We start from the raw sequence: 13,858 nt of genomic DNA, 5'->3' as shown, positions 1-13,858 counted from the left end.
TGGCGTCCCATTTTTCTGGAAGCCAGGCCGTGACCTCTTTCATCGGATTCTTCCTGATCTTCTCGACTCTCCAGGCCGGGGGATGATTTCCCTGGGGACGGGAAGTCAGAGTCCCACGCTTTCACTCCTCCCGAGGGGATTCCCCCGGCCACGGCCCGAGGCTGGGCCGAAGCCACCGGACCACGGGGGCCTGTTCCTTTCTCCTCTCACATCGAGGTCCTCCTCCACCCCCCGCAGAGGTGAGAGACTCGAAAATCCCACCTCCCTCCCCCAGCCCGTTCCCCGATCCTTGAAACTCGAAGCTCGCCTCTCGGATTGAGCCGGAGGTGCTCGCCGGGGGTCCTCACTCCAGGGGAGCCCGATGGATCACTCACCGGGGCAGAACTGGAGATGGGTGAAGCGACCACATCGGAACATTAACGACCGTGGTTTCCGACCTCGGCCACAAGTACGCTTCTGTCGGCCTGTGGTCACCTCCCCGATCTCAAGCGTTTCTCACCGACAGACCACAGCTCTCTCCACGCTCAGAGCCCGAGATCCCCCCCCTCCTCTGACCAACTTTCCCCACCGGATTACCCAGCAGTCTGGATGTTGGATAATCCAGGGTGAGATCCAGCGTTTAGAACAGTGCTTGACACATAGTAAGCGCTTAACCAACACCATAATTATTATTATCCAGGGCAATCCAGGGTGGGATCTAGCCGGCATCTCTCAGCCAGCTCTAGCACATAATGGTGGTATTTGTTGAGCACTTACTACGTGCCAGGCACAGTACTCTGCACTAGAGAAGCAGTGTGGTTTAATGGACGGAGCACGGACTTGGGAGTCAGAGGTCATGGGTTCTAATCCCGCCTCTGCCACTTGCCTCTTCTGTGACCTTGGGCAAGCCACTTAACTTCTCTGTGCCTCAGTTACCTCATCTATACAATGGGGATGAAGACCGTGAGCCCCACATGGGACCACCTGATTACCTTGGATCTACCCCAACGCTTAGAACAGTGCTTGGCACATAGTAAGCGCTTAACAAATATGACAATTATTATCACTCGGTGCTGGGATAGAACAAGATACTCAGGTTGGACACAGTCCCTGTCCCGTATGTGGCTCACAGTCTAAGTAGGAGGGGGTAGGATTTAACCCCTCTCATACAGATGAGGAAACCGAGGCACAGAGAAGTTAAGTGACTTGCCCCAGGTCACACAGAGGTCAAGTGATGGAGCCGAGACTAGCACCCGGGTTCTCTGACTCCCAGGTCCATGCTCCTGCCACTAGGCCACGCTGCTTCCCACACAGGCATTTATTTATACCCTCCTTTTTCAATAGTATTTATTGAGCACTTACTATGTGCAGGGCACTAAGCGCTTGGAATGTACAAATCTCCTTAGCCTTCATGGCTCTACGTGTCCTCATTCACGTCCTGAACCTCTCTAGGCACAACCATGTTTATGTTTGTCTCCCCCATTTGAGAGGAAGCTCTAGCGTCATTCATTCATTCAATAGTACTTCTCGAACGCTTACTATGTGCAGAGCACTGTACTAAGCGCTCGGAATGTACAATTTGGCAACAGATAGAGACAATCTCTGTCCAATGATGGGCTCACAGTCTAAACGAGTCTGCAGGGAATGTGTCATTTCAACATTTCATTACACCCCAGCCTGCACATTTCACTCCCCTAATGCCAACCTACTTACCGTACCTCCATCTCACCGCCGACCCGTCTCCCGCGTCCTGCCTCCGGCCCGGAATTCCCTCCTACTTCCTACCCAAAAGAAGATCACTCTCCCACCTTCAAACCGTTATTAGAAGCACAACTCCCCCCAGGGGAGCTTCCCTGACTCATCCTTCATCTCCCCTTCTCCCACTCCCTTCTGCATTGTCCCCGCACTTGGATTTGTACCCTTTATTCATCGCTCCCTCAGCACTTACGGCCATATCCATAATTTATGGATTTATATTAATGCCCATCTCCCCCTCCATACTGTAAGCTCGCCAAGGGCAGGGTGCATGTCTACCGTATTGTACTCTCTCAAGCGCTTAGTACAGCGCCCTGCGTCGAGTTAGTGCTTAATAAAGACAAATGATCGTGTTTGTGGATCAGGGCTGGCTGCGATTAGCTCTGAGTTTCACAGCTGACAACCTAGGTGTTCTGTTGTGTCCTTCGCTTGACGCATTCGAGATCATTCCAGACCCAAAGATGGTCTCGGAGGGATTCTGTCTCTTGGACCACGCTACTTTGTCTGTCGTCGCAAGGCTCTCTTCTGAAAACGGATCATTTTTCTTCCCGCTTGAGAGAAAAACTCTCTTGGAAAGAAGTTTGTGAGTGTGAACATTTGGCTTCTTAGAACTAGATTAAAAGCTCCCTGAGGGTAGGGATCATGCCTTTTAGCACTTCTGTACTTTACCAAAGGCCTTAGTACAAGACTGTGCTCAAGTTGGTGTTCAGGAAATCCCATCCATACATTGATTAATCGCAGAGTTTCGCCCAGTTAAGGGTATTTATTGAGTGCTTCCTATGTGCAGAACACTGTACTAAATGCTTGGGAGAGTACAATACCACAAAGTTGGTAGACACATTTCCCGACCACACCTTGCGCCATCAGGACTCATAAAACCGAGGTTGGTTCTGGAGGAGAATTATGGAAATCGGGGACTTCAGCTTCTCTCTCATATCCCACTGAACGGTCTCTTCATGTGGGAAATATATCTAGAAATCATTTCCAGGGTCTTGCCTCTCAGGGACTTCCCAAACAGAAGGAATACAAAACAGATTTCTGTGAGACACTAATGGACAGTAACCCTCACCGGAGAAAGACTAGCTTCCACCAAACATTTCCTCCAGAAATAGGAAGACAGGAGTCAAAATGTCTTGTTCTTTCTCGTTCTCGTTCCAGAGAAAGACTAAATTCCACCAAACATTTCCTCCAGAAATAGGAAGACGGGACTCAAAATGTCTTGTTCTTTCTCGTTCTCGTTTGAGAAGCAGCAAGGCCTAGCAGAGAGAACTTGGGCCTGGGAGCCGGAAGGACCTGGGTTCTAATCCCGGCTCTGCCGCTTGTCTGCTATGTGTCCTTGGGAAAGTCACTTCACTTCTCTGTGCCTCAGTTACCTCACCTGTAAAATGGAGAGTAAGACCATGAGCCCCATGGGGGACAGGGATTGTGTCCAACCTGATTAGCTTGCATCTACCCCAGCATTTAGTACAGTGCCTGGAAAGTAGTAAGTAATTAACAAATACCATAAAAAAAAAAAAGGGGGAGACCAGATCCAGTAGACTCAGGGAAGTTGCCAGGCCTGGCTGGGCCTGAAACAAGGTTTGGTATTCTTTCTTCCACTATCTGTAGATATATTTGGTCTGAAACCTCTACATATTGTATTTAGCTTCTGTTGTCCTAATCAAACAAGGGAAGCAGTGCATCCTAGTAGAATGAGTACGATCCTGGGAGCAAGGGGACCTGGGTTCTAATTCCGGTTCTGCCACTTCTCTGCTGCGTGGCCTTGGGTAAATCACTTCATTTCTCTGTTCCCCAGTTTCCTCATCTATAAAATGAGGATTCAATCCCGTTCCCTCCACCCCATGTGGGACAGGGACTGTGTCAACCTATCTTGTACCTACCCCATCGCTTAGTACAGTACTTGGCACATAGTAAGCACTTAAAAAGTACCATTTATAAAAGGAAAAGTCTCAAGTTGGAGGGAATCTACACACTGTCTAGCAGTGAGTGTAGGTGTGGATTAAAAGTCAACCATCAGTCTCCTTCAACAACTCGGTGGGATTCTAAGAAGGGTGGATATGTTACGGCGCCCTGTCTTTAGACAAAGGAGGGAAAGCACAGAGCCTTCTGCCGAGCGGGAGCTCAGTAAATAGCCAATTCCAGTGAGAATCGGAGTCGCCATTACAGTAGGGAGCTCCAGAAGGATCTCCAAGAGGGTTCCCTCCGCTGGAACGGTCAGTGGCCGGTTACCTCTTATGAGGGGCTACCGCACCTCCAAACGCAGTACTCTCGGTACGTTAGAATCCATAAAATTTCCAATTACTGCTTCAGAATTTATTGTGCACATATGGAAAATAATACTTGTAAAACAGAAAGGGGCTTGTGCCTCGTGCTGTCAATACTGTGAAGGATGGGGTGATTATAAAGCAAATTAACAATACTTTTAAATGTGCATTCACTTATCTTTCCAATTAAATCCTTGTTAAACAACTGCACAGACAGTAATGGAGCTTCTGCAAAGCACTGATCAAGACAGTTTTATTGTAATTTTTACTCTGTAACAATTAATCAAGTGGGCATTTTCTTTATTATTAAATTATTTAGCTCATAAATATTCTCAATTGGCTAACATATTTGTCATCTACCTGTTGTTTTTGATTTTCCCTACGGGGGGGAAGAGCTCCTGGGAAAACCCAGTTTTCCTGCAGAAGGCCCCTTAGGAAGAGGACTTTACAAGTGTCTTTGAACAGCAAAACATCTATAGAGGCGAGAAGTTCTTTAGAACTCTCTGACTCTTCGGCGGTTCCCGTCCTTCCCCTCATCTCTGCTCTTAAAAGGTAAACAAATCGGCTGGGAGTCGGAGGACTCGAGTTCTGATCCTGACTCTGTCACTTGCCCCTTACGGACCTTGGGCGGGTCACTTAATTTCTCTGTGACTCCGTTTCCCCAACTGTAAAACAGGGATTCAATACCTGTTCTCCCTCCCCCTTACACTGGAAGTCCCGTGTGGGACAGGGAGTGCGTCCAATCTACTAACATTATATCTACCACAGTGCTTAGTCCAGTGGTGAGGCTTAAATACAATTATTGCTTTCAGTCCAAAGAAGGGTTCTGAATGCCGCTTTGGGGCTCACGACCGTTTATGCCACGGGGGTGAGAAAAACCCTTTTTCTCACAAGCTGGAGTTACGGATCACCGGTTCCCTGAACCTCTGCTTATAAAACCACACAGTAATATTAGCAATAGTAGGATAGTAGCAATAACAATACAAACAGTAGTGGTAATCCATCAATCAGTAGTATTTGAGAAGCAGCGTGGAAAGAGCCCGGGCTTTGGAGTCGGAGGCCATGGGTTCGAATCCCAGCTCTGCTACTTGTCAGCTGTGTGACCGTGGGCGAGTCACTTAACTTCTCAGTTACCTCATCTGTAAAATGGGGATTAACTGTGAGCCTCATGTGGGACAACCTGATTCCCCTGTATCTCCCCCAGCGCTTAGAACAGTGCTCTGCACATAGTAAGCGCTTAACAATTTTGCCAACATTATTATTATTTGTTGAGAGCTTACTGCGGGCGGAGCGCTGTTCTTGGGAAAGTGCGACAGAGTTGGTAAAATGATCCCCATTCTTAAGGAGCTGATAATCTAGCAGGGAAGACAAAGACTAAACTAAATTATATAGAGAGGGAATAGACTATAAGGATGTGTATATAAGTGCTATGGAGGTGCAGGGAATATCAAAGTGCTTAGGGGAAACAGACTCGAGTTTCGAGGCGATGTGATTAGAAGAGGGGAGGACATGAAAGGTTAGTCAAGGAAGGCTTCCTGGAGGAGATTGGATTCTAGTAGGGCTTTGAAGATGGGGAGAGTCGTGGTCTGTCAGATATGAAGGAAGAGGGAGCTCCAGACAGGAGGGAGGATGTGAGCAAGGGACAGGCGGAGAGAGAGGCGAGATGGAGACGCGGTAAGTAGGTTAGTGTCAGGAGAACCAAGCACGGAGGCTGGGGTGTGGTGGGGAAGGAGCGAAGATACGGGGAAGGGGGGAGCTGATTCAGTGCCTTAGAGCCAGTGGTGTCTCTGCTTGACACGGAGAGGAATGAGCATCTTATTAGGCTGTGAGCCCGTTACTGGGCAGGGACTGTCTCTATCTGTAGCCAGATTGTCCATTCCAAGCGCTTAGTACAGTGCTCTGCACATAGTAAGCGCTCAATACCTTTGAATTGAATTCCATATTTTTATAAATATGGAAGTGGCATTTGTTAAGCCTTCCCTATATGCCGGGCACTGCAGGAAGCTCTGGGGTTGATACAAGTCAGTCAGGTTGGACACGGGCCCTGTCCTACATGAGGCTCACAATCTTATTCCCCCTTTTACAGATGAGGTAACTGAGGCACAGAGAAGTTAGAAGACCTGACCCAGGTCCCAGAGAAGACGAGTGGTGGAGCCGGGATTAGAATCCAGGTCCTTCTGCGTTCTGTCAACTAGGCCACGTTGCTTCTCTAAGAATGAAGAAGAGCAGCAGAATGAAAAATGGAATGGAGAGGGGAGAAGCAGATGTCAGGGCGGTGAGCAAGGAAGTGATAGTGTAGTGGTGGAAGTAATAGTGGTAAAACTCTCCCGAGTGCTCAGTACAGTGCTCTGCACATAGGAAGTGCTCAATAAATACCACTGTTCGGTTGATTTGTGGCACTAGCGACAATAGTAGTAACGGGAAGGCTATTGTGGCCTAGTGGAAAAAACACAGGCCTGGGAGTCAGAGGCTCTGAGTTCTAATCCCAGCTCCACCCTTTGTCTGCTGTGTGACCTTGGGCAAGTCTCTGAACTTCTCTTAGCCTCAGTTCCCTCATCTGTAAAATGAGGACGCGGTACCCGTTCTCCCTCCTACTTAGACTGTGAGTCCCATGTGCAGCGTGATTCTCGTGTACTCTCTCATCGCTTAGAACAGGGCGTGATACAAATAAGTCCTTAATAAATACCACAATCATTATTTTTAGTAGGAGCGATAGTCACGATAGTGACAGTAGCAGGAAAAGCAGTAACAGCGTTCAGTGAGCTCCTTCTTGGTGTGGAGCACTGTTCTAGGCACTTGGGAAATACAGAATCCCCCAAACACAATCCCTAACCATTAAGATCTTACACTCAAGCTGGGGAGGCAGACGTAAAAAATACCTAGACCTAGAGAGATCAAAAATAAATGAATAAGACAGACAAACACACGTGACTACCCCGCATCCACGTGTACTTACTCTGTTGCACTCTTCCAAGGGCTTAGGACAGTGCTCTGCACACAGACGGCTTCAGTCAGTACGATCGATCAATCGATCGGTTGGTCGACCGATTGGTTGATACAATCCCAGGGCCGAGCTGTGCACACCGGGCATGCTCAGTCCATCCTATCAACCGACTGATGAGGAAAGTGCCTTCCAGCCCATCCATCACTCAGCTGTTAGCGATCCGTTATGAAGCTTTTACATGGTCTTCCCAGCCCCAAACGGCGATAATCCATCAATCCGCTTCCCAGATCACATCTCTCCAACAGCCGCCCTTAGACTAGAGATAGATCCTCCGGTTACTTTAGCTAATTCCTCATCCATCCTCCCCCCCCCCACACTCCTGCTATCGACAGTTGTACAGTCGCTCTTTCTCCTGCTCCCGCTATTGGTAAATAAATTGCGTCTTTCTGTTTTTTTCCCCATAGGTTGTATGCTCCCTGAAAGAAAGGGCTTTGCCTCTTCCTTTGATTATCTTGTCGCAAATGCTTAGGACCATAAAATAGGTGCCCAAGAAACGTGAATGATAGGTCGATACACTAAACTTGAGAAAACGCATTCTTCTTCCGTCTCGTTTCGTTTCAATACTCGTTAAATTTTCCACAATAAAGGGCCCCAGGAGTGAGATGCATCCTCCTCTAGCAACTTCTAGGACAAGCGGGAAGAGCAGGGGCTTGGCAAGCAGAGGACTTTTTATTTTTGTAGTGGTATTTGATAGTCACTATGTGTCATGCACTGTATTAAGCACTGGGGTAGATACCAGTTAATCAAGTTGGACGTAGCCCACGTCCCACGTGAAGCTCCCAGTCTTGATCCCCATTTTACAGAGGAGGTAAGTGAGGTCCAGAGAAGGGAAATGAGTTGCCCATGGTCACACAGCAAGTGGCAGAGGCGGGATTAGAACCCAGGTCCTCTGAACCCTGGCCCATTCTCTTTCCATTAGACCATGCTGCTTCCCGGGCAGTGAATGGAGATGTTCACTGGGGAGATGAAGCCTCCCACCGCACTTGCAGGAGGTCCAAATTTTCCAGATCCTCTCTCTTGGAGAAACCCGAATCTCACCTGAGTCCTGACCGATAAAGACGCTGCCTCCTTTTTCACTTCGGCTCTCTGGGACTTTCCAGAACTTCGCCATGTGAGAAATGTGCGAGTGATTTTGTTTGATCCTCCTTCCTCGCATTAGTCTAATTTCCAGTTTTAAATTACCGGGCTGATTTTTTTTTTTTTAGCATTGCTCCATGCCAAAAGGCAGAGCTAACGAGAGCTAATGAACTTTGCTGCATCTCGGGGAATAAATCATAGGCACTTTCTGGCCTTAACAAAGGGGCCTGGTATTAGACTCTTTTGATTAGTTAACATATTCTTTTGCTACTAAATCACCCCTTTTTCCGCTTCTCTATTTTTAGATTTTGACGTGTGAGTGAGGAAGGGAGGGAAATTAATGGAAACATTAAGAATTGCAATTCCTAAGGGGAAAATATATATATACACACATGCATATACACACACATATATGTACCTATGTGTATATATATGCATGCATATGTACACACATTTATATATATATGTGTGTGTGTGTATATAGACATATACATATATATATATGTACCTAAGTACTTGAGAAGTAGCTCGTCTTAGTGGAAAGAGCACAGGCTTGGGAGTCAGAGGTCATGGATTCTAATCCCGACCCCTCCACTAGTCAGCTGTGTGACTTTGGGCAAGTCACTTAACTTCTCTGTGCCTCAGTTACCTCATCTGTAAAATGGGGATCAAGACTGTGATCCCCAAGTGGGACAACCTGATAACCTTGTATCTACCCCAGTGCTTAGAACAGTGCTTGGCACACAGTAAGCACTGAACAAATACCGTTATTATAAATATTTCTGCGCTTGTGATATTGTTGTGTTATATTCTCTTAAGTGTTTAGCACAGTGCTGTGCACACAGTAACTGCTCAATAAACACCACCGAAGGTAATGACATTTTATTCCTACGTCCTCTTAACGTTTAAATGTATGTCAGTCAATCGGTGGTATTTTTTTGAGCACTTACTGTATGCAGAGCACTGTACTAAGCGCTCGGGAAAGTAAAATACAATAGTTAGTAGAAGCGATCCCTGCCCAGATGGAAATTACATTCTACAAGTGGAGTTTACAGTCTATATATGTCTATTTATTTTAGAATGAAGTATTGCTTTAGCTATTTCATTCTGACACCTTCACCCACTGTTTGATTTTTATTCTTCCTCCTCCTCCCACTATTTGATTTCCTGGGGCAGCTCACCCCATTAAATTGTAAGACTGTAGATTCCATGAGGGCAGGGAACATCCGCCTTGCTTCCGTCGTGCACCCGCTAATGCTCCACACAGTGCTGTGAGCTCGGGAGCTGCTCGATAAATGCCACTGATTGATTTGATCGTGCAGCTGGGTTTTGAACTGTATAACCCACTCGATAATTCAGGGCTGAATGGGTCCGAGGAAGCTTAGAGGAAGTGAGGACGGGGGACACCCAATCCTGTTAAGATCATCATGACTTCGGCAGAGAGATTCGTCTTCCTACACTCACGGAGAGATTTGGATCACGGGAGTCCTCCTTGAACAATAATGATAATAATAACTTCAGATATTTGTTCGATTTGGTACCGAGCGCAGAGAACGGACACGCTAGAAGCAGGTCGCACTCAGTCTCTGTCCTGCTCTGGGCTCACAGTCTAAGAGGGAGGCAGAACAGGTGTTTCCCCCTCATTTGACAGATGAGATAACAGAGGCACAGAGAAGTTAAGTGACTTGCCCAAGGTCACACAGCAGGCAAGCAGTGGAGCTCACTCTGGACATGGGCCCAGCCACGCCAGATCGATACCATCTGCAGCCCACTTGCATCCGTGCTCATCGAATTGTGGTTTCGGGGCACCCCTAAGCCTGCTCTACCCATTAAAAAAAATTTTTCTGTCTACTCCATTAGAGAAGGCAGAAAATGGCATTTATACATTCCAAGTGCTTAGTACAGAGCTCTGCCCCCGGTTGGGCATTAGGTAAGCACCTCTATTTCTACTAATCCTCCTCCTCCAGCTATACCAAACACGGGGGATGGGGAAACAATGCCTTTATCTCTTGGAGCCAGAGTCAGAGGGTGGAGAGATGTCTCCCCTGGGCTGAGAATGCCTCAGATAATAAATAACAATAATAATAAAAAATAATAATAGTGTTTGTTAATTGCTTACTATGTGTAAAGCACCATTCTAAGCTCTGGGAAAGATACAGCTGAATGATCAGGTCAGACACAGTCTCTGCCCCACATAGGGCTCACGTTATAGGTAGGAGAGAGAACAGGTATTGAATCCCCATTTTACAGACGCGGTAACTGAGGCACAGAGAAGTGAAGTGACTTGCCCAAGATCACACAGCAGTCGCTCCATGTGGGCAGGGAATATGTCTATTTATTGTTATATTGTACTTTCCCAAGCCCTTGTTACAGTACTTTGCACCCAGTACGGTAAATCAATGAATAAATTGAATGAACATGGCAGAACGGGGATTAGAACCCAGGTCCTCCGACTCCCAGGCCTGTGCTCTTTCTACTAGGCCATGCTGCTCCTCTATCTGGCCGCCTTGCGATCAAGTGATCTTCTGAGCTGCTAATGGAAAAAATAAATCACCGCCGGGAGATAACCTCATCCCGCGGATGCTGCAGAGGGGATACGTCGAGGGTCCCGGCCTTCCGAACACAGCGCGTGGAGAAATTGGAGAAGTGGAACTGGTCTCGCCATTGCCGGGTTTAGGGGCGAGGGTGTTTCAAGAAATGCCTTGCTTCGAGGAAGAATAATAACATTTGAAAATGAATTCACCTAATGGAAAAAGGAATGGGTCCGATACAGCTCCTTTTTCTATCAAAAAGCCAGGACGGACTGTGTTAGAAATCCTGGCCCCGATCTCTCCCTTTTGTGGCCAATTACATATTTCCTGATGAAGCTGCCACTTGCTCCCATTTTCGCACAACTCTCCCCTTTTCTTTTCCCTCTTTTATTCAATGTTGGGACCTATGGAGAACACAGACAGCACAGAGATGGCGCCCAGAGCTACTGTTTGACTCTGAGGCCCGATCTCTAAGACAGTGGTTTTGGGGAGGGACGGTAATACTAAACTGCTCCTCTTTCGGTCGATTTGCACGGAGTGCGTGCGTGTGTGTGTGTGGTGGGGGGATGATGGGCAAGAAAGGGGAGTTGGAGGGTGAAAGCTTAGGATCAGTCAAGCAAGCCAAATCCAATATCTAGGCCGATGTTCAATTCCCCAGATGACAGCCCACAGGATTCTGGTTAATGAACACACCAAAGGAGCCCACAGACGACGTTTCCTTCTCTACTTAAAAATCATCTCTGGTCTCCGGGCACCCAAACAGCAGAGTTGGACAAAATTTTCTGACTCCCTCCTGCCAGTCAGTAAGTTAAATTTCTAGTGGGTTGCGTGATTGGCTCAAAGGTGGCTTGACTGACAGCTATGGCCTGGGGGCCAGTGGCTTTGCCCCACCCCCTTCACGGCTCTCTCACTGGGGATTGGCCTGAGACTCTCCAGAATGACAAAATGGTGGCCGGAAACCTATAATCTATTGGCAGCGGCATTCGTTCCCGGTCACGCGTTGCACCCGTGAAGCGAGATGGAAATAGGAGATTAGAGAAGTCCAACAACTTAAAGTTAAAAACAAAACAAAAACCTTTCCAGCTGATTTAAAATACCTACTTCATTACGCATTTCCAACCTTTACGATTCTTCTTTCTCCTTTAAGCGAAGCGCTTACTATGTGCCAGGCACTGTTCTGAGTGGTGGGGGAGAGACAAGCTAATCGTGTTGGACACAGTTCCCGTCCCACATGAGGCTCCCAGTCTTGATCCTCATTCTACAGGTGAGGCGAACTGAGGCCTAGAGAAGTGAGGTGACTTGCCCAAGGTCACCCACCAGAAGCATGGTGGAATCAGGATCAGAACCCAGGTCCTTCTGAATCCCAGGCCCATGCTCTATCCACATTACTTCTCTTGCATGCTCCCTCTGGGCCCTCCTGCTTACCTCCTCAACTATGGTCCGTTTCACATTTCCAACCCATACGATTCTTCTTCTTGTGGGCTCCCTATGGACCCACCTGCTTTTCCTCCCCAACTCTCTCGATGATTTCCTCCGTGTTCGCAATCCATTCTCCCTTGCCCTCCTCCAGCCCCACCCTGAATCTTCAGGTCATTCTCTCCATCCGGCTCCCGGGGGCCGCCCATCTCCTCCCCTCCACCGCTCCGAGTATCCCGTGCGCTACTTCCTGCCTCCCAGCTCTCCTCCCCTCCCGCCCCCATCCCTCTGCAATCTCCACGCACACCCTTCCCACTCCCCTCAACTTTCTTGCCGCCTCCGGTTCCAGCTTCTCGGCCCACGCGCCTTCTTCCGTCGGCGGCAGCTGGGCCCCGCCGACGAGATGGCTCCCTCCAGAAAATAAAAACGAGCGAGGTGAAAGCATCGCTTACCTTGATTGACAATAAATCGCAACTTCTGTATTGTTGCCAGATTTCCGCTAACTCGATATATTCCATCAGCATCCAGACCTGAAAGCGGAAGGGCATATTTCATATTGACTCATGCGGGCATTTAATGGAAGGCTCGTGACAGGTAAACAAAACCGTCTTAATAAATAGGACGAGGGGCGGCACAGCACGGCTCCGGGAGACATCTCCATCCCACCAGGGAAAGGCAAGGTGGAAGGCTCTATCCTCAACTCGGGGAATGCGGAATTAACGTAGACAAATGGATTTGGGCTGGAAGCCGAATCGTAAATAACTCATCATAATGCCATCATTTTTCCCAAAGACATTTTGGATTGGACGCTATGTCATCGGGGGCGGCGGGAGCCGGGGGAGAGGCCCGTGTAGTCGGATGGAAAGGACGAGGGCACGTTTCTTGGATCTGATGCCATGAAGCGGTGTGGCCTAGCGGATGGAGCATGGGCCTAGGAGCCAGAAGGACCTGGGCTTTTCTGTGTGACCTATGGAAAGTCGCTTCACTTCTCTGTGCCTCGGTTGCCTCATCTGGAAAATGAGGTTTGAGACTGTGAGTCCCATGTGGGACAGGGACTGTGTCCAACCTGATGAGCTAACTCAGCCCTTAGTACAGCCCCTAGCACATAGTAGGTGCTTAACAAACACCATTTAAAAAAAGAAAAAAAGATTGTGGGCAGCATTCCCGACTACAGAGAAGGGACAGTGAAGGGAATGAGGAGGGAGAAGGGAGATGGTGAAAATGTGGAAAGGAGAGTGCCTCGTCTCCTGTCTCCATTAAAATGCTCCTCTTCCTTTTGAGCTTCTAATCAATCAATAGACCATGATCATTAATGAGTGCTTACCGTGTGTAGAGCACAGTACTAATCGCTTGGGCGAGTACGATACGGCACAGTTGATAGACACGATTCCTGCCCTCAAGGAGGATGTAATCTAGTATAATCTGTCCTCCACGTGAGCAGGGGTTGTGTCTGCTGACTCTGTCCTACTGTACTCTCCCAGGCGCCTAGTACAGGACTCAGTGCACAGTTCGAACTCACTAAATACCCCTGGACCACGGTCAGGGCTCCTCTCCCCCATCCCGGCCCCCACAACACTAAACTGCATTTTAAATGATCCAAATAATAATAATAATTCTGGTATTTTTTAAGCTCTTACTACGTACAGAGCACTGTGCCAGCCTGTGGGGTAGATACAAGATAATTGGGTTGGACACAGTCGCTGCCCCATGCGGGGCTCACCGTCTTAGTCCCCATTTTACAGCTGAGGTAATTAAGACCCAGAGAAGTGAAATGACTTGCCTAAGGACAAACAGCGGACAGATGGACGATCTGGATTAGAACCCAGGTCCTT

General features: G+C 48.1%; 1 protein-coding gene across 4 annotated transcripts in view; it reads right to left on the bottom strand.

The window, feature by feature from the left end:
• ARHGAP15 (Rho GTPase activating protein 15) overlaps window positions 1–13,858 on the bottom strand; it is a 388,578-nt gene that overhangs the window by 88,448 nt on the left and 286,272 nt on the right. For all 4 annotated transcript variants that reach the window (XM_039913099.1, XM_029072347.2, XM_029072345.2 and 1 more), the window contains one exon: window positions 12,479–12,556. In XM_039913099.1, coding sequence (XP_039769033.1) covers window positions 12,479–12,556 — 78 coding nt within the window. The remainder of the gene's footprint in view (window positions 1–12,478; window positions 12,557–13,858) is intronic.

Source organism: Ornithorhynchus anatinus, chromosome 9 (assembly GCF_004115215.2).
Source record: "Ornithorhynchus anatinus isolate Pmale09 chromosome 9, mOrnAna1.pri.v4, whole genome shotgun sequence".
NCBI lineage: Eukaryota > Metazoa > Chordata > Mammalia > Monotremata > Ornithorhynchidae > Ornithorhynchus > Ornithorhynchus anatinus.
Note: the sequence above shows the minus strand (reverse complement) of the source record. Positions and strands in the feature narration are given on the sequence as shown.